General features: G+C 36.8%; 1 protein-coding gene and 1 pseudogene across 1 annotated transcript in view; one reads left to right on the top strand and one right to left on the bottom strand.

Moving 5' to 3' along the window:
* GRM7 (glutamate metabotropic receptor 7) overlaps positions 1-21,966 on the bottom strand; it is an 811,284-nt gene that overhangs the window by 513,019 nt on the left and 276,299 nt on the right. Inside the window, exon 2 of the mRNA XM_047096787.1 lies at positions 20,640-20,856. Within this exon, the coding sequence (XP_046952743.1) occupies positions 20,640-20,856 (217 nt within the window). The remainder of the gene's footprint in view (positions 1-20,639; positions 20,857-21,966) is intronic.
* Positions 2,924-3,076, top strand: LOC124525286 (uncharacterized; annotated as a pseudogene).

The raw sequence follows: 21,966 nt of genomic DNA, 5'->3' as shown, positions 1-21,966 counted from the left end.
CAGAGGTATAAGAAGACTAGTTTGAGTCCAGGTTGAGATTTTGTTTACTGATAAACAACAAAGTGACATAATCTGAGAGGTGGCCATTAGAATGTTTAGCATAGGGGCTATAGGGAAGCCATCTGACATAGAAGCTGTTAAGATGATTTCTGCATTAAAAGGGAAGGTATATTAGTATGACAGGATTTAGTCTCTTGTTTCAAAAATTTTATAAACAACTTTAAAAGGGATCAAAGGAACTTTTTAAAGTATGAAGTATGACTCAGGCATGACCTCAACTAAATAATTCCATATAATGACGTTCTTTCTTTGAAAGTAATAAGACATTCCTACCTCAAGCTCTTTGAACACTGCTGTTCCTTCTGCCTAGAATGATTCCTCCCAAACTTTCATGATTCAGTACCTCACTTCATTCATCTTACTGTTCAAGCATCAACTCCTCAGAGAGGCTTTCCCAACCATTCTATTTAAAATAACATCCAACATCCACCCTTTTCACTCCCTCCCATTACTCTGCTTTATTATTATTGTTCTTATCTCTGCTCACATCATAAGGACAAGAACATCATAAGGACAAGAACAATTTACCACTGATTACTCAAAAACTCTAACAGCAGTGAGCACAGAGTATATACTCACTAAATATTTGGTCAATGAATGAACGAATAAAATGAAAATCTCCCTTTCCTTTTTGAGTTCTTTCCTTGTTCAAGGAAAGGAAGAACTTCTGGTTACAATCTCTGAGCAAGATTCTTTTACATTTCCAAATACTAAGATTGGGAACAAAGTGTTCCTTGATATTGAGATCAACACTCTGGCTGCAACTTTTGGGGGACAACTAAAAGATCTAGCCAGAGATCTACCCACCTCTTCTGACACTCTGAGCCTGTCCTAGAGCTGTGCACCTGCTATATATACCACTTGCCTGGCCTGGACCTACACAATAAGGTTTCTGAGAGATAAGCCTACGTAGTCTCATATTTGCATCCTTAGTGCAGTATAGTCTAGGGCAGCAAGAGTTTGGAGAAAAAGAAGATAAGAAAAACAGAGGAAGAATAGGGGTGAGAGGAGTGGAGGAAGTAGAAGAATTGGAAAAAGAAAAATGGGAGCAACAGGACAGGAGGTGAGTGTGAAAAATAGACTCCCACATATGCTGTCCTGGACCCTTCCCAACTCCGACAGCTAATTGTCTCATTTCCATTATGATACTCTCCTACTCACTTTGTTAAGTTCTCTACTCACTTTGTTCAATTCCCCTGCCCCCATTCTTTCTTGCACCTACTCTATTCAGGTTCTGGCCTTACCATTACACCCCAAAACCTCTTTCAAAGCCATCAATGGCCTCCACGGACAAAATCTAATAGTCAATTCTTAGGTCTCATCTTACTTGATTTTTCATTCATCTTTCCTGCTTCATGAAACACTCTTTTTTAACTTGGTGTCCAGAACACAATACTTTCTGGCTTTCTTTCTAGCTCTTCAGGCACTTTTTAGTGCATCTTTCTGGAGCCATTTCTAGTTATGGACTTCTAAATATTATGTTGGGTCAGTCCTCCTGTGTCTTCTCTGCTGAAGTGATTACATCCCATCGCAAAGCATTTGCATACCATTTATATGCTCATGAATCTTCAGAATTAGATCTCCATCATGGACCTCTCAAATGCTTGCTCAGCTCTTCCACTTGGGTATACTGTAAGTATTTTAAACATCACAAGAACAAAAGAGGGCTCTTGATATCCACTTTACTCCTCAAATCCCTCCTCAGTACTGGCTCCACCTCATAAATCTAAGCAAGCATTTGTCACCCCTCACTCCCCTTCACCCCGTTTCAAGCGATCTATGTCCCTAATGTAATGTAAGCACCAAAAAGAAAAGGAATTTCACTGTTGTATAAAATGACTCTCAGCAATTGAATGCAGTAATGCAGTAACGCCCATGTACATGATATATCACGGTATGTGCAATAGCTACATTGCAATATAAAAGTATTTGTGACTTTTATCATTTACAAAGTCATCAGAACTGTTCTTACTACAATGGTTCACTGTCTACATTTATAATCCAATGAAACTCTGAATATCAGTTAGAGGGCCATGAAAATAAAGATGCACGAGAAAAATGAAACAATGTTTTTGTTGAGAGAGAGACAAACCAAAAACAGACTCTTTTTTTTTTTAATGTAATTTATTGCCAAATTGGTTTCCATACAACACCCAGTGCTCACCCCAACAGGTGCCCTCCTCAGTGTCCATCAAACAGACTCTGAACTATACAGAACAAGCTCATGGCTACCAGAGGGGAGGTGGGTGGGAAGATGGACGATATAGGTTATAGGGATTAAGGAGCGCACTTGCTGCGATGAGCAGCACGTGATGTATGCAAGTGCTGAATCACTATATTGTACACCTGAAACCAATACAACACTGTACATTAACTAACTGGAATTAAAATGAAAACTTAAACCTAAATAAAATTTTAATTTAATTTAATTTAAAAGACTTTTTTTTTCACTGATACATACCCAAAACTATCTTCTTATTTGTTATTATCTGCTTATCTCTTTAAAATGTACAAAAAAGGTCTAGATCTGTTTTGTGTATCCCTGGCATCCAGAATTGTGCTTGGAAACCACTAGACCCTCAATAAATATTTAATAAATAAATGAACAAAATAGAAGTAATAAGAAAGGAAGCAGCTAATGTTTATAAAGTATTTAGTCTGTGATGGGTACCATGATAAGCAATTTTATGCATTGGAGTATTTCATTACACACAAAAGCTTTTTAAGGAAAGAACCAGTAATATTTCTGTTTTACATACAGGAAATAGAATCTTTGTGAGGATAAGAGATTTCTATATTTCTGTAATGGGCATAGCTAGGTTTTACCCTTAGGTACAACTAACTTTCAAACATGCTCTTAATCAGCTTTGCGCAGTGGCAGTATTGTAGCCAATGAGGTTTATCCGAGGCGCGATTATTGCTAATTGAAAACTTTTCCCAAACATGCTCTTAAGCATCATGAGACAGGGATATTCAGGTGTTCTATGGACATTTGTGAAAACGATAACAAAAAATGGAAAGGGGAAAAAAAAGAGAGAACAAAGGAAGCTTGAGCGCCAGGTATTGAATATTTGCCAACCTCCTGGTGGTAATCTCGTCTTCCTCCAAAAAACTAGAATGAAGCTTGATCTTTCTACCAGATTGATCCCATTTACATGGGAGGGAAATAAGAAAAGTGAAATCAGTATGACCCTTATCCTCTTCTCTGGTGAATGTTCTCAGACCTTGATTTCTGCAAAAGTTAAGGTAAGTTTATCTTGAACCAGATAGTAGTCCTACCTTATGGGAAATAAATTTCTCTAGAAATTTAGTGGTTTATTGTCTGTTTCTTTTACATATAGCTCTTCTTAATTTAAAAGATAAGTAAATGAACAAACCTCATTTTTGACCTCCCAACTCAACAAAAACAACTTGCCTTTAATTTTCTGGTTCCCAAGCATATATCAACTGTCTCCCTATTTTAAATGTAATTTTTCTCACAAACACACACACAAATCTATGAAAATCCACTTCACGTGTCAAACGCATAAAACAAACCCTTGAATCTATGTGCAGAATGAGTTTAGGTTTCACTTAATAATTTGATTAGATTAGGTCTTGTTTTAACAAACTCAGCGGGCACTGACAAAAAGAAAATCACTAATAGTAGAATCATAAAACTATGTTAACATTGTGTAAGTTTTCTAATCCATTGTAAACTCACAGCTAAACCAACCTTAGGAAACTGGGGAATGCAGGTTTCTTTAGCAGATTGCCACAGCAGCTTGTCTCCAGCATTACACAAGGTGGGATGAAACACTCTCTGGAGAGGTGAAATTTACAGAAGGATTTGAATGAAAAGGGCAAGTAGATTTATGGATTTTAGATACCAGCATTTCACTACATAAACAAATGTTTATTTACTATTTAATATTTCCATGGGACTGTTTTATAAGTTCTGGCTAGCACCTGGACTGTGGGAAATGCCCCCAAATTTTCAGTTTTCCTTCACCATTTTTAATATCTGTAGCTGCCCATATGGAGTTCATAATCTTTCGTGTCACTACAGTGACAAAATGTAGTATCTCCACAGATATATGTGCAAGTGGAAGGAACAGTAGACAGGGATGGAGATGAGGAGAAAATAACACACCATGAGAACTTTACTAAGGGAGGTATATGACAATCACCTGAACTTGGGAGGGGATATTCCAGGTTTAAGAAACCAGTTGAATAAAAGCCTGGAGGGATGAAATGTTTCGTGTTTGGGGTACAGCTTGGAAAATAAAGGACAATGGAAACTAACCAGGGGTTAAACAGAAACTGAGAGAAGGGGAAATAGATTAAAAGCAGAAAGAAGAGTCCTCAATCCTCTTTTTTTCTGTATTAGTCTATGTTTTAAACTTTGCTTCATAACCGAATAATAACTGACATCTTATTTGCATTTCAGTTCTATACTTTACAAGGTTATAATTATTCACATCTTGGGAAAGTGGATATATGTGTTAAAAACTCCTCTTTCACACAGTTAGCATTTTCCCAACCAAATTAATGGCAGGCTCTCTAAAGCTAGCTTTACCAGAAATGTTTCTGTCTCCCACATAGTGTTTGAAAAGTGTTTTCTTAGGCTCTATGGCAAACACAGCCAGAAGCTTCTCATCGCTATCCCAGCATGCAATGGGTCCCCGTCATTTTCCTTCTCAACAAGTTTTGTTTCTCTTGGGCTTCAACACAGAATGTTCAGCTACCTTATTAAACTCATGCCCCTGCAGGGAAGAACTCAGGAATAAGGCCTGTCTACTGCCACTTCAACATTTCAAAGGAAGTTTGTTTACTCCCATTATCAAAACCTCACAACCACAGAGGTTGGCTTGGAGAAATTCTGGGATGTAAAAAAATGAAATTACATCTTTTTCTACACTGCTCAGCACAAATGAGCAAAAGCCATTCTTATCATGTAAAAATGCTCCTCTTGACCCTCTATCATTAGAATGAGTGCTCAGATTCTGTGAAATTTTCCAGTGGTGGTGAAAAATCTCCCCCTACTCTCATTCTTTATATCTCAAGTCATGGGGTAAGGTAAAACTAATTGGATCACCTGATGATTGAAATCTGGCTCTTAATGAATTCTGTCACAGATGTAAAGCTTGGAAAATTGTGTTCCCTACCTTTTTAGAAAGCTAGTGGTTTGGGGAATATTCTACATGTATTTAAAGTCAAAATGGTTTCTTTTGAGAATATCTTTAAAGGAAAAAGAAGAATAATGTTATTTCAGAAATTTAACAGATCTGCTTCAACTAGAACATTTTATATTGCTACAAATTATTCTTTTTCCTTCAAGTGCACAAGGAAAGACATTACAGGGACTGGGAAGAAAATCTACTATATCACATCTGGTAGTACACAATTGTCATCAGCACCAATCACCTCTGTTTGGATATTAGGATCTGATGTTTATCTTAGATGCCCACAATAATGCCAAAAAACTGTCTGGTATAATTTTCAGTCAATGGCCAAAGGATGGGCACACAGTGGAATATAGGAATACTTTCCACTAGATTCTGAGTTTGGAGAGAAAAACTGAAGGTCTAAGTGGAGTTGGAACTGACCCATCCTGTTGGTGGTATCCCAAGGAAATGGTTCGTCATCTCCTGCTACCTAAATTTTTAGAGTACCCTTTCTTCCTGTTTCAAGCTTAGTTCAGTTCTTTGTTTTTTTTTCTTCTTTTTCTTTCTGATACCTCATAAACTTCCAAACCATCCTTTATTTTTCCCTTAACCACCCATAGTTAATGTTGCTTACATGTTTTTTTCTTTTTTTTTTTTTTTTTTTGGTAATTCTCAAACATTTTGACTGAATGATTTAAATATCTAATAAGATCAAACAAATAAAAACACCAACAACAAAACAACTTCTAAAATAACAAGAAATTCTACCGCCATGCCTCATGGTACCAGTTCTGCCCTTCTTAAGCATAAGACAAGGTCATGATATAAAGATGTATATACCCATTTCGCTGTGAATGAATTCAGGCATTTTATACATAGAAGGCTGACTTTAAGGCTGAAGTTGTTTTTTGTATACACTCAACTATAAACCTGTTTTTATATTTTCACATAACAGATATGAGGATGACTTCCTACCTTTAAAAGGAATGGATACAGGCCAGGTAGCAAATAATAATTATCAGCCAAAAGCCAGTCAAACTGGGAATCAGACAGCTCTGCAGAAGTGTTGTTATATTATCGATTCAAGTTGCTACCAAAGCCATTACTGTAATATAGATGCAGTAATATAAGGCTGAGTGAATTTGTTCAGAGAAAATAGGCCACTGTTAAATCTTAATTCACACTATAAGAAAATGGAAACTTTTCTTTCTTTAATAACACTAAGGGATAACGTTGGAAAACTGTAACCCAAAGAAAATTTGTAAAGGAGTTTATATTCAGAGACCCTCACCTCCTGATTATTTTCTGCCCCATGACTTCCTTGCTCATTCTTAGCATCCTGTGATCTTGACTTTACTCCAGCAATCTTTACCACTAATGCATATCCTCCAACCAGCATCTTCTGTCAGCTATTCTGTCTTTTTAACACAAGATTTTATTTAGAAGTTTAAAAATGTTTGCAATTTAGAATTACCATTTGGTTGAGTGCCTTGCACTGATTTAGCAAAACACACAGAATAATAGTAAAATATATTAAATCTGATCCAGTTCTTTAAAAAGGCAATTACATGGTTAACACATATATTTTCATTACAAAATGTGCTTGTTCTATCTTTTCCCTTTCCAATTTAGATTTAGTATGCCCAAGTATAACTCCTATTCTGTTCTTTAAAAATATAGTGGGAGGAGTGACATCAGCAACATGGCTGAATATGACATCCTTTGTTGTATCTGCCTTCAGTAACAACTGGAATCCATCCACAGACAGAAGTGCCTCTGTAGGAGCTACAGTATTGAACATCATACACCAAGGGATCCAAGAGGAATACTGTCCACCCATGCATTAGGTAACAGGCATACAGACCTTGGACATAGAGCATGCAGTGGCCTATGAATGTGATCCTCTAGGCCAGGGTTCATAAGTCCTTAGAGAGTACTGTCTTAATCAATCACCCATGGACAAATAAGCTGTAGTGACAGTTCAGGTTTCCAGTGAAGAAGTCCCAGCATATAATTAGGACCAAAAAAAGTATGAATTTGGAAGTTTTGGAGAGGGTTAAGAAGAAGAGTCTGACTTGTATCACCTCTCCTCCAAGGAGACACAATTCAGTGCCAGATGAGATCTTCTCAGTACATGATTTCTCCTGGGGATTAAATAAGAGCATGGGACTGAATGTTTGTCTTCCCCAGCTATATGGGACATTACCAAAGAGTCTCAGTTCTGTCTCACACCATCAGATTATGGAGTCATGAGCCATGGGGGGTTGGAAGAGGTAGAGAGAGAGGCACACAGGACTCTCAGAAGAAAGGGATATAGATCCCACTAACTGCATTTCAGACTCCATCAAGAAATCCACCCATGACCTGATGGGTACACCTTGTCCACAAATCACTTTAGCTTGCCCACAGGCATCCCCAGTGCTGTGTACACCTCATCCACACACACTTCCAAACTATGGCGGGCTCTCTATACATGCACCGAAAGGTAGCAAGCCTGAGCTTTGGCAGACATCTGATGAAAATGCCAACATGAATATGTGAGCCAGGAAAAAGCCCACAAAATTGAACTTTAGCTCCACCACCTGCCATGGCACAATGCAGGATCAAGAAAAGACACACAAGCTTAAGAATCCTGCTACAACAGGAAGCAAGAAACATAAAGCACAGATACCCAAAGGAAGACAGAGGAAACCTCAGACTCCCTATCAAAATGTTGGAAGTCATTTCTCTCCTGAAGTCAGTTAGTAATGACTTGAGAGGTGACCACTACTGCAAATTCAAAGACAGCAACACAATACTTCAAAGAATATGGAACATCAAGGAAACAAGAGACCACCAAAGAATCACAGTAATCTTTCAGTAATAATCCCAAAGACATGGAGATCCACAATTTATACAATAAAGAATTCAAAATAACTATTTTGAGGAAACTCAATGAGCTACAAGGAAACAACACACAAACAAAATGACAACTTTAACAAAGAGATAGAAATCATAAGAGTCAAATAGGAATTCTGGAGCTAAAGAGTACAATGAATGACATAAGAAATGCAGTGGAGAGCATCAATACCAGAATGGATCAAGCAAAAGAAAGAATCCATAGATTAGAAGATAGGAACTTTGAAATTATCTAGTCTGAAGGGAACAAAGAAAAAGGAATAAAAAAAGAATGAAGAAAACCTATGTGATCTATCAGATATCATCAAAAGAAGCATTTTATTCATTATCAGAGTTTCAAGGGGGAAGTGATGGAGAAGAGTGCAGAAAGCTTATTTGAAGAAATTAATGCCTGAGAACTTTGCAAATCTGGGGAGAGATTCAGATATCCAAGTTTATGAAGCTCATAGGTCACCAAACAAACTCAATTTAAAGAGATCTCCTCCAAGACACATATAAAAATCAAGGGAACTCTCATAAAGCAATCAGCAGATGTCTCTGCAGAAATCTTAAAGGCCAGGAGAGAGTAGGATGATACACACAAAGTAATGACAGAAAAATAATGATAAAAAATTAAACCAAGAAAGCTCTATTTAGCAAAGTTTTCTGTCAAAAATAAAGAAGAGATGAAGATTTACCCAATTAACAAAAAGCAGAGGAAGTTCATCATTAGACTCGCCTTACAAAAAAAAAAAAATGCTGAAAGGAGTTCTTCAACTGAAACTGAATGGCAGCTGATTAATAACAGGAAAATGTGTGAAAATATACAACACACTGGTAAAGGTAAGGATACATCAAATTCAGAACACTCCAACACTGTTATGTGGTATGTGAACCACTTAACTCTAGTATAAAGGTTAAAAAAAAGCCTAGTACCAAATGGTTTCCCTGGTTACTTCTACCAATAATTTAATGAAAACCTAATGCAAATTCTTCTAAAACATTAAAGACGATGGAAAATTCTCAAATTCAATTCATGAGGACAGCATTATTCTGATACCTAAGCAAGAAGACGATACTACAACATAAGTGCAGGCCTGTATCCTTGATGGATATAGAAAAAAATTCTCAACAAATCTACATATGTTGTATGCCTGAAAGTAATGTAACATTTTTTGTCAAGTATACATTAATGACTAACTAACTAACTAAATAAATAAATGAATAACATTAGCAAGCTGAAATCAAAACACACTAAAATGATCATATACCAATAATCAGGCAGGATTTTTCCTGGGGGTACAAGAATGGTTCAACATGTAAAATCAATAAAGGTGATACATTACCTTAATAGAATAAAAGGGGAAAAAAACATACATACGGTTAATCTCAACAGATGCAGATAAAGCATCTGATACTACATCCTTTCATGATAAAACTCTCAACAATTGGGTATATTAAATAAAATTTTAAAAAATTGGTTATAGAGAGATGATGCCTCAATATAATAATATGGCAAGCTGACAACTAAAATCATATTCAATGGTGATAGGTTGAAAACTTTTTCTCTAAGATCAGGAACAAAAAAAGGGTATCCACTCTCACCACTCCTATTCAACATAGTACTATATATCCTAGACAGAACAATCAGGCAATAAAAAGAAACAAAGGTATCTAAATAGGAACACAAGGTTTTACTATATATAATATATATAAATTATATAATATATATATATATATATATATATATATATATATATATATACACTTCACTGTTGTTCAGTCATTAGAAAGAAGGAAATCCTGCCATTTGCAACAACATGGATGGACCTTGGAGACATTATGCTAAAGTGAAGTAAGTCAGACAAAGAAAGACAAATAATACTGTATGAGACCACTTATAGGTGGAACGTAAAAAGCCGAACTCATAGAAACAGAGTAGAATGGTGGTTGCCAGAGGTTGGGAGGCGTAGGTGGCTAGGAGATGTCAGTCAAATGGTACACTTTCAGTTAGAAGATGAATAAATGCTAGGGATCTAAGGTACAGCATGGTGATTATAATTAACAACACTGTATTACATACCTGAAGGTTGATAAGAGAGCAAATCTTAAATATCCTTACCACAAAACAAAATGGTCATCATGTGAGGCAACAGATGTTAACTAGCCCTACAGTGGTCATTATTTTGCAATATATAGGTGTTTAAAAATCATCACATTGTATACCTTAAACTTTCACAATGCTGTATGCCAATTATATCTAAATAAAGCTGGGAAAAATATAGTGAGAGCCCAATAAATAAATAATGCAAACCCTCAAGAAGAATGCAATCTGTGAGTCTAATGTAAGCCATTCCAGTTTCTACGTCCTATCTTAGTTCCTCCCTGGTTACTGTTGAACAAAACACCCATAAGAAGAGACTGATAGCAAAATTAACATTACTTACTCAAAAGTGTGGAGAGTGAAATGTGTACCAAGTGCATTACTATATAACAGGATTTTAGAAAATAACACTCATGATCCTGATATAAAAGTAAGTATTAACAATGTTTATGTCAAAGAATTTTGTACCCTCTAGCATTATGAGTTCAAAAACAACACACTTCTATATAATTAGTCATCACTTATCAAAATTTATGTCGTTAAAATTCTGACAACTTTATCTTTCCCAGGAAATTAACCTTCTTTGATAAGAAATACACCAAGTTTGTGTGTGTATTATTGATTTTTTTTTAATTTTTAAAAATTTAAATGCAAAGGATCACTAATACTCTAAGAAAAAGAAACCGTTCTTGCAAGTGGACATTTTTAGTTAAGTATTCATTTATTTAGGCACTTCTAATATGTAGCTCTAATTATTCTCTTAAGACCTATATCATTATCACGATAACTTTTCTTTTAATATTTTCCCTTCTGTGTAAAAATCTATGTTGTAACTATATACTAGTTTCTCAAAGGGTCACCATGACAGTATGACCTAAAAAGAGTGATGGCATCCCACTGATATCTATCTAAAAAGGAGTTTACTTGACAGTTAATGCCAACTCTAAAATATTAATGTAATCAAATAATGTCATCTAATGATCATTAGCAATATGTTTAAAGTTTTTGTTATTTAAGATATCCAGCCAAAAGAGTAACAAGAAATGTGAAAAAATCAGGAATAGGCACATTTGGAGCTACCCAAGGTCAAAGCTTTTCAAAATCTTAATGTAGTTTGTGTTTAGGATAGCTACTGATCCTTCAGTTTGCCTGAGAGTGCTAATGCAACTGATGGAAAGCTTTGTAGAATTACCTATAATCTCTTGAAAGATTTAACAGCAGGGATCCATTTGTCAAATAAAAGGAAAACAGATCCCACTGTGCAGGTCTCAAAGAGGCTACATTTACACACATCAAGTTGTTCAAAATACAAAATTATTTAGGAAGGAGCTGAAGTCTAGTAAATAGATATTTTGAAGCAACCTATTATTAATCTAAGGTTTCTTGGACTAGAGTATTTGTTTTTCAGAACTATCCATTTGACTGTTTCCAGCGCCCACATCCTTGCCACCATTTTGATGAATGCATTTTTCTGTGTGGATTCTGTTTAAACCTCTCTTCCCCCTTACTTACCTATCCCAGTGGAATGAAACCCCGGGAAGCCTCTGGAAAAGGCAACCAAGAAGATAATATATTTTAGACCGTGACCTTCCCCAAATTTTGGTTAGGTCACTGACATTCCATTGGGAAATGTCTCTTCCCCACTGTGTATGGTCTTAATGGGACTCAAAATCAAGGTTCCTACCTTCCCACAACCAAAACATATGCACGCCAAAAAAGCATTTGAACTCTGTATATTTCCTTCTAGTTTTATAAGCTAACTGATATTCTTCTATTTTTTTCTACTGAAATCTCTCTCTCTTCTTGATATCCTTCAAAACCTATGAGAATCAAATTGAGAGTCTTTTCCAATGAACACTTTTGTAAAGACTGAGAAAAGAAAGCTTCACTTGAAGGCTGAATGCGGCGTTACTAAGTAGGGAGAATAAATCAAGCATTCTGTTTCTAAAGTTCAGTGGGTATAATATTATGCAAAATCATGGTTACTTTCCAAAATAAACTACCCCAGAACAACAATCTTCCTCTCCTCTACCCAACTGACCAAGAAATTCTATTGCCTAATACAGTCCTCAACAAAAGTTGATCTAAGTTCCTTTTCACTTCATCTTTAATCTCAGTACCACAATCCCATGTCTTTTCTCTCCTAAGCATGTGCAACATATGGTAATCATATCAAGTAGGTGAGAAAAGGAGGAGTTCACTCTATCTTCAGATCCTTTCATATACCTCCATGATGCTCAGGTACAATGAAAGTATGTAGAAGAGGTGAGAAGGAATTACTGAGATGTCTTTTCCAGTGTCTATTCCTTCATGCAGCAAAACTACTCTGTCATCATCTATTTCCAGTCCCACATCAACAATGACAGTCTATTATTGCCTGACAGAAACCCATCCTTTGCAATCAGCTTGATATGCATCTGAGAACTGCCTGAACAAGGAAAGAGTAGTTTTCTCAAGAAATATGCACCGACTTTACAACTCAAAGAGCAGTATGCTGACTCCTGGTCAGTTACTACAGGACTTGGGACCAGAACCAGAAGTTCTTGGCTCAAAAGCCAGAGCATTTTCTGCAATAGTTTCCATGTTGTGTGGGAGAACATTTTACATCACAGTAATTCAAGACTCATAATTTTTTTCAAAGCAATGCTATTTTTCTTATACCATTTAAAATTTAAAATACCATTAGATAATTTTCTTTTGGGTTTCTAATATGACTCTCTTTTCCTAAAATGTCATTCATTACCCCAGTTAGGTAAACCTTATCTGCTAACTCCTAAGTACTCTGAGGCTTAGCGAAGCATCTACCTTCTTCCAGAGTCCTCCCTTTCAGCATGCCCCAACAAGTCTCTTTTCATGGCTCTACTTACGTATTTCTAACCTTAGAAAGCAAGGATTATTATTTTTGTTTTGTGCTTTTTACTACTATAATTATTTATAACTATTATCCGACACAGTATCTGACAGAAAGAAAATACTCAGACATGCACTGGATGAATGTAAGGTGAATCAGCAGATTTTTTATGTCAGATCTTTCCTTCTATAAAGTCAGTTTATTATAACAGGTTAATAACAAGTTTAGAAAGCCAAAATTGGAAAAACTTCTAACAGTTTCACAGTACCAACTACAGCCATGAAATCATCATCTCTTCCATTATTAATAATTTTTAAATTCAATGGGATTTATTGAACGTAATATATATTGGACATTATCTGAGCATTTGAAAGACAAATACAACATAATGCCTATCCTCAATACACTTATAATGGGAGAGGATAATTAGACAGATTACAGTAACACACAACCAATTCCATGACAGAATTATACCAAAGCTGTTACAGAACTCACAGAAGAGAGTTCTACTCACTCTCAATTATATTAATGAAGGTAAAAGCCAAACAACTGAGGTAAAGCCTGTCTAGATCAAGTAGAAAATAAATTATAAATTTTAATTATTATTACTGAAATTATGCTGGACAACCCACAGAATCAGTGGGAGGCCAGGGAGTCAAAGACAGAAAATGAGCCTAAACAAAGGATGACTGAGCTGTTAGGAAAAAGCCAAAAAGGTGTCACAGAACTAAGTTAGCTGGGGCACTGTTGCCACTACTCATGGAATGAGGAGTTGGAGATTATACTACTGCTGCCCATTCATGCTGGACACCCCCTCCCCTCCCAGAAACATGGGTAACACTGCTATTGTTGCGAAAAACATGGGTTTTTCCATTGCTCCTGCTCCTTTGTGCCCCAACTCTTGATTCATCTATGGTGGGCATATCTGATTAGCCAAGACTGGGTTACATGGCTGTGCCTTGGCTTCAGGGGAGGCTGGGAAGATGAATACCTGACCCTTTTAGCTCTATAGCAGTATGCAGGCTTGTTTTCTCCTCAAGACTTGTGCAGATGGGCATTCTCTATGAATTTATTCAGGGAGGTAGACTTAAAATGGAGTGCTGTTAAAATAGACAAATGTATACACAGCAATCAAAAATAGGATCATGAAGGAAGATTAAGTCAGGGATAGCTTTTCCCAAGGTGTTAAGTTAAAAAAAAAACAAAAAAACAAATTGGAGTTATCTGGCAGCCCAAGCAGAAGCATAGCATTTGCAATGGAACAGAGCCTCCTGATAGTCACAGAAGGTTGATCGTGTGGCAGGTAGAGAGAGTACATATGGAGGCTTGTATGGGAATACAAGTGGGCAAGGATAGTATGGGAATGAGACTGGTGATTAAAGCAGACACCAGATTAGAAAGAAGCTATATGCCATGCTAGATCTTTTACTTAACCCTCTGGGGAAAGAGAGGCAACAGACAATAATGAAATGGCTTTCTTAGTATTTTAGAAAAATTATCATTATAGCTGAATGAATACTATTGGAGGGGCTAATCTGGAGGCATGGATAGCTGTGGCTATGAATGAAGGTGAATCAAATGTGGCCCAGAACTAAATGGTAATGATGATGTGGCTAAGGGGTCACCTCTAAGATGTGCTAATAAATGGAGTATGAGTTAAAATTTAAAATGTTGTGGGGCGCCTGGGTGGCTCAGTCGGTTAAGCGTCCGACTTCAGCTCAGGTCACAATCTCACGGTCTGTGGGTTCGAGCCCTGCTTCGGGCTCTGGGCTGATGGCCTGGAGCCTGCTTCCGATTCTGTGTCTCCCTCTCTCTCCGCCCCTCCCCCATTCATGCTCTGTCTCTCTCTGTCTCAAAAATAAACGTTAAAAAATTTTTTTAAATGTTGTGCTAACCACAGAAAATCCAAAAAATAAAATAAAAAAAATATAAAGTCTCTTCTTCAGGAATTTACAGTTCAGTTTTAAGGACAACTGAAGATAAATGATACCATGAGAGTCCTTGTGATTTTGTATTTTGAAATTTAGACTTTGAATGTTTAATGCCTGTATTTAAACTAGGACCACTGAACACTTCATTCAGGAAATACTGTAACTACATATAAAAATGCCTCTAAGTTTTCTATAGTCACCATGGCATAGACAGAGACAGGCATACAGAAGAAAGAAGGAAGAAGGAAGAAGGAAGAAGGAAGAAGGAAGAAGGAAGAAGGAAAGGAAAGGAAAGTTTATCCTGAAATTCACCTTAGATGGAGGCATTGGGAATTACAGACTGTTGCATCATACTGCTTTAAGTTTTGTGGGAGGATCATAAGAGAGATGAATGTAGTGTGACCCACAAGTCACAAAATTATATATCATGAAATTTTATGTCATAAGTGCTTCTTCTACAGGCTTTTTTTGGGGGGGTTTGTTTTTCTAAAGGGCAAAGGAAGAAATGCAATTCCTCCTTCCTTCTCTCCTTCCCTTAAATGTTTACTAAATGCCTTTTATATGTCAAATACTGCAGTAGATGATAGGGGTGTAAGGCAAAAATCATTGACCTCATAGAGGTTATGGGAGGATGGGGAAGACTGACAATTCATACACAACGAAGGAGAATGTTGCATTTCAGAAGACAGAGAGCACAGAATCCTATAATAAGCAACTAGTTCTGAGATCTTAAAAGACTAAGGGCTGTATAAAAGTTATTAATTGTCAATTAAGTCTCACCTAATTATTCTAGAAAATTATTCTAGGAAAAAATATTCTAGGCTAAAATAAAGTGTTAAATAAAAATAAATTCTACAGTTTATCTGAATAAGAATGGTAATTACTTTATAAGACAAATTGAAATATCTGTTTAATTAAGTGATTGGCATGAAATACCCAAAGGATAGTTCAACTGTTATTTCAGGTTTTGAAAAGTTGACATATATCATGATACCATGGCAGTAGCAAATCATTACTATTTGTGTCATACTGTGAAGGAATGGTCATTCGGGATTCTCCTGAAAATTGTCTCGCAAAGTCTAAGAATCACATGTGGTGTCCTTACTCTCATAATCCTTGAACTGAATTTGCTTCAAAAATCTGGAATATACTAATGGTGTAAATACTCTCATAAGTATTTACTTTTACCTTCACTTAGAGGCATCTGTATCTCTACTTTAGGCTATTTAGGTTATTACATCAACCTGAACTTTAAAGTGGATTGAGAGTGAACTGTCTCATTCCTTGTGATATTAAGCAATAAATTGCTTTCATTGCTGTTGCATGTGCATTCATTCAAACACACAGGGCGATTTGTGCAAGTATAACTATTCTACAAAAATTTCATCATCTGAGAAAATCATGTTACGGTCCTCTCTGAAAGTTCAACAAGGAGCCGCATCCATGCATATTTCAATTTCCCACAACTACATGAGAGGAGAATTACTGAGATTTTCCTTGACAGCATAGAGAAGATATATGCCTAGGTTTCCATGTTCCAAACAAATTACTTGGCCTCCTGTTGAAGGATGGCTTCTTTCTTCAAACATCATTGTCTTCACTTGTGCTACCAGAGTATGGCAAAGGAGAGCTCACCCATGTTCTTGACTATGGGCATGGTAGATACACCTCAGGTGGTAGTTCTACAAGTAGCCTCTGCTTCAGGACTTAAATCTAAAGTAAATTTTGGAACTAAAGTATTCTGAAAGGGTGAAACTCTTAAAGACATTTATAAAAGAGAAGAAGCATAATCTTCAAAGTCAAATGGTTATGAATGGGAGTAACCCCTTCAAGCCTGCTAGCGGTACATAGAAACATCCCTTACTCTCATCCCTCTCTCTCTCTCTCTGTCACACACACACACACACACACACACACACACACACGCACACACATTACATACATAGGACAATTTGAACAGTTAACTTCTTTTTTCTTAATGATTCTCAAGCATTTTTTAAAGTTTATTTATTTATTTTGAGAGAGACAGAGACAGCATGAGTGGAGGAGGAGCAGAGAGAGAGGGAGAGGGAGAGAGGGAGAGAGAGGGAGAGAGAGAATCCCAAGCAGACTCTAGCCTGTCAGCTTGGAGTCCAATGCAAGGCTCAAAGTCATGAAATCAAAAGATTGTGACCCGAGCCAAAACCAAGAGTTGGACACTTAACTGACTGAGCCACGCAGGCGCCCCTTCTTCTTATGCTTCTTATATAATGAAAGCATATTATCAAAAATAGCAACTCACTATTATATATATATGTAACTTATATCATATTATATAATTATATATATAACATATATATATATATATATATATATATATATAAAACCTTGTAGCTATAACTAAAGGCAAAAGTCATCTATCACTTGCATTATTTTCAAATTTTTATAACTCAAATAACTCTACTAATTTATAGAGAACTGGTGTGATGCATTAATAATAATCTGGTATTGTTGGGTGTTACATGATTCCCTATATATGATGTTATTTACTTTACTAACCTGATGAATCAGGTACTAACTGCATTCTCTACATGAGGAATCAGAGACCTGAAAAGTTAAATCATGTATCAAAAGTTTTACAGCATGAAAGTAATAGCATCTGTTAACTCAAACCTACATGTTCCTGACACCACAGTGCTTGCTTATCTCTGTGCCATGCCACCCCTCCTACACATGCACGTGGACCTGTATCTTTGAGGACCAGGTTCCACAGTCATCAGACAAGAGAAAAAGTAGACATTTAAAATTACCCTTGGGGTGCCTGGGTGGCTCAATAAGTTAAGCTTCTGACTCTTGATTTTGGCTCAAATCACAATCTCATGATTCGTGAGACTGAGATTCTCTCCCTCCCTCTCTCTTTGCCCCTCCCCTGCTCACTTGTGCGTTCTCTCTCTCTCTCAACTAAATAAACTTAAAAATATTAAAATTACCCTTAAAATTCCCTAAGCATGTATACTTTCAAGAAGTTCCAATAAAGGAAATTTTTCTGCTCCTTTTTATGGTTCTGAATTAGAATATATTTGTGTTTCTTTGAATATCAGAGGAGGCAGTTGGATTACTGTAGAGATAGTGGCATATGAATATGTATCTCTATCTACTGAAGTCACATTTGGGGTAGCAAGATGCTCATATTACAAGGCCACATAAGTGAACACAGCTGAAAGCAATGGAATCATGTTTCCCCACTCAAGTTTTCTCTAAGTAGTGTATACATTGGTGAGTAAAGGTACTACATGCCACTTAAATTGCAATTCTTCCCCCTTCTCTGTTTTTTTTTTCTTTAGGGGTGGGGCAGGGGTGTCTGTTAAGCACATGAGTGAATTCACTTAAATTAATTGCACAAATGCAATGGTTTTGATTAAGTTTACTGTAAGTACATAATGAATATTATAATACTTATAGGAAGAAAACTAATCTGCAAGACATTACCTAAACCCTCAGTGTTTTCTTGCAATTCTGCAGCTGGCTTTTTAGTTACTCTCATCCCCAATTCAAAGGCTCTCCGATTGAAGGATCTCATCTGAAATGGCTGCTGAGGATACAATCTTTATTTCTGAGCTGGGTTATTTCAATGTATGTTTAGCTAAAGTTATGAGCTTTCCTTTTTGCAGTGTCATTATACAGCAGACTCTGATATTATATCTTAAGTTTTCACCAAGTGACACTAGGAATAAACAACCATATGAAATTCACAACTGACCTGTCTAGAAAATATAGCTCTTTATAAAAGATCCAGAGCAAACATTTGTCTTGTTCCTGTCCCTTCCCGGACAATCAACATGATTTTGACCTTATGAACACTGTAAATTTTGTAACAAAATGAGTAGTGCTCTTTGCTTTGTCCAGCACAAAAGATCAGCATTAAATTTGAGACCCACTTGCAGCAATAACGTAGAATAAGATGGTATCTGAACTTTATCTCTGAGTTTCATCTTACTATTTTACCCATATTTTCTCTTTAACTTGTCTTGTCTATTGGCTTTTACACTCATATTTTAGTTATTGCTCTAAATTGGCTTCTAGCATTTGGGTCAAAGCAGAAGTCGAAGAAACAAAGAAAGAAATAAAAACACAATTATCAAAACTGATTAGGTATTTCTTTGGAAATGCATGAAGTCAATTATTAATGACGCCTACAAATCATTGCATGCATGATACAAGAACACAGGATTTCTTTCCTAATCAGAAAATTTCTAAATGAATTATATTAAGTACGTTTCCCTTGGAAACACAGCAGCTGGGACAGCAGTAGTGAATAAGACGGACATGATCCCCTAGTAGAGTCTAGGGGGCAAGATAGAAAACATCACCACCAACACATTATACTACCATGTAACAAGTGCTGTGGGAAAAGACACTAGAAATACAAGGTCAAGCAAACAGAACCAAAGCAATTTGGGGAATGTTTATATTAACCTAGAAATGGCATTTAGGATGAGACCTATGAAGGATCAAAAGTTATCTAGTCAAAGGTACTAAGAGTAAGAATATTTCAGTCAGAAGGAAAAGTAATGCTTCCAGTGAATTATTCAAAATAGAGCTAATGATAATGTACTGACTTAAAATCAAGGGATTTACACAAGCCCTGGCCTCCTTTCAGTAGCCATGTGCAGATACATGCCAATGCTTTACATTTCTGGGTATATCTGTAGTCTGAGTCAAATATTCAAAACCATGTCTTCAGGATTTATGACATCTTTCCTTATGAAAAGGACCTCTGTTTCTATCACCTTGTTTGTTTGTTTGCTTTTATGATTAGTTAACTACTCCAGTCAATAACAATTTAGATTAGATGAAATACTCACAACCAAATGGAGGACCTAATATTAGCATTAAGAACTTTACAGGAACATCAAAGCATGTGTTTTTTTAAATATATGTTTAATACATCCAATATTACCATTAGGGGAAGTCTAAATATTTATTGCCAGAATTTCTACGTGCAAGAATTTTATCTCATTTTTCAAAATCTGCCCAATGAAAACCAGCTGGCCAAACAGCTGAACCCTTTACTTCCATTTTGAGATAAATAAACATAAAAGAATCTACTACAAGCACTACTTAATTGAACCATTTTTCTCAAAATAATCTAAAGTTCCAAAGATTATTTGTCTAAATACAGGCTATAGCCTAGATAATTTATTTAACTTTATTTTGGACAAGTAATTCAGAGCTATCACTGTCATTTCTCTTCAAAGCAAAGGGCCACCATGACCAGGGTCTCATGCTTCTAAATAATTCTATGTATTTTGGAGAGGGGCAGAGAGGAAGGGTATGTGTGGAGAGGCACATTTAGCAATACTGTCTTAGTCTTCTGTATGCAGGCTGCAATCCACACTGTTATTCATTACACAGAAATAAGATACCAAATTTAGTGCACAGCATCTTTTCTCCACTTCTGCTACTAATACTTTCAAGTACTTCAGTTTCACACTTTTGAAAATATTCTCTTCAAAAATGGCAAAGTGTTATAAATGAAGTCTTTACAAATTCACTTAACAGGCAGTAGGGAATATGAGAGTAGGGCTATGGTGATTATGTACAGTGTGTGTTTAGTAAAGATTGAGAAGAACACTACAAGCCACAGGTATGTGAAGAGGGTCATCTTGACCATTGCAATCTCTTCCTACCTGCCTCTTTGGAAATCTGCGTGAAGGATTCCACACCTTTCTCTCCGTAACTTCCTTCAGATGCAAGGGTAGACACATAATTCCAGCCTAGGGCCTTTACAATGTCCACCATAGCCTGAGCTTGGAAGGAGTCAGGTGGGACCACACGAGAGAAGAAGTCGTAGCGCCTGTCATCACTTAACTCAGGTGCCGTTGATGCGTAACTGATCTGGGGGATCTGGAAAGAAAAGAAAGCACCACATGAGAGAGCACACCACCCGGATGTGAGAGATTTATTTATACTTATGACCACTGACTCACAATACAGGGCTTGCTCAACGTCCAAAGACGTTGCACCCGGTAACTGTAAACCACCTAAATGCAACCAATCACCTTCTGACAGCACAAAAGGTGGTACTTTTGTGCTTTGGCCTTTTGTTTCCTCCTCTGTAGAAGAGGGAATGAGGATGGCATGGAAATCACATGAGTCATGGTAGTTAGGAAAACAAACTTTGTAAACATTCTCACAAACATTCAGAATCATGCTTTGCTTCTTATAAACTATTAGAAACCATCATCACCACCACAACAGAAACACAATCGCCTAACTGGAGTTTGCATAGGATCGGTATAGTTGACAAAGCCCATGAATATTGGTACATGTCATCAGACGTCTAACATTGAGTACCAATCACCTGTGAGGAAATGTCTAAGCAAGCTGCATGCATTATTTCATGGACTTTTCAAAAAATGTCATAAAGTAGCTAAATAACACCCTTAGAACCAGGCTGGAGGCTCTCTGCCACAAGGCCTTTACATCAGTGGTCCCTGCACTTTGGAGGGCCTTCTTTAAAGTTCTCTAAGCTCCTCTTTGGGTGATGGTAGAGGGTTGGCATTCCTGCCTGCATGGAGCCTGCATGGGGGTCTGATTCCCATTTTTCCCACTTAAAGAATCCTCTGGCCCTCTACCTTACACAGGATTAACCAGATGCCCCAAGGAGCTCTAGAACTTATACTTATAAGGATCATCCTAGGGCCCCATAGCAGGGACCCAGTTCCAGGAGGGTAGCCTAACATGCAGATTGCTCCCCATACCTGGTATAGTACTTTTTCTTAGGATTACATGAGATAAGGCTACCTAAGTAGGCCTGACACTCTGATTTTAGTTCAGTCAAATTACGTATAAATAAAGAGGCCCTGTAAAAAAATGTTTGCTTGGGATTCCAAATACCCAAGGGGAAGCCCTGAAATAACAATCAGTTAGGACCCTGTCTTAGGTCCTAACCTCAGGACCTCTCACTAATGACCATTACAAGCTCTGTCCCCTCATTCTTCTAACACTAGCATG

Source organism: Lynx rufus, unplaced genomic scaffold (assembly GCF_022079265.1).
Source record: "Lynx rufus isolate CCGP_SWC_20201006 ecotype Redwood Valley unplaced genomic scaffold, mLynRuf1.p SCAF_4, whole genome shotgun sequence".
NCBI lineage: Eukaryota > Metazoa > Chordata > Mammalia > Carnivora > Felidae > Lynx > Lynx rufus.
This window is presented reverse-complemented; position numbering and strand designations above follow the sequence as displayed.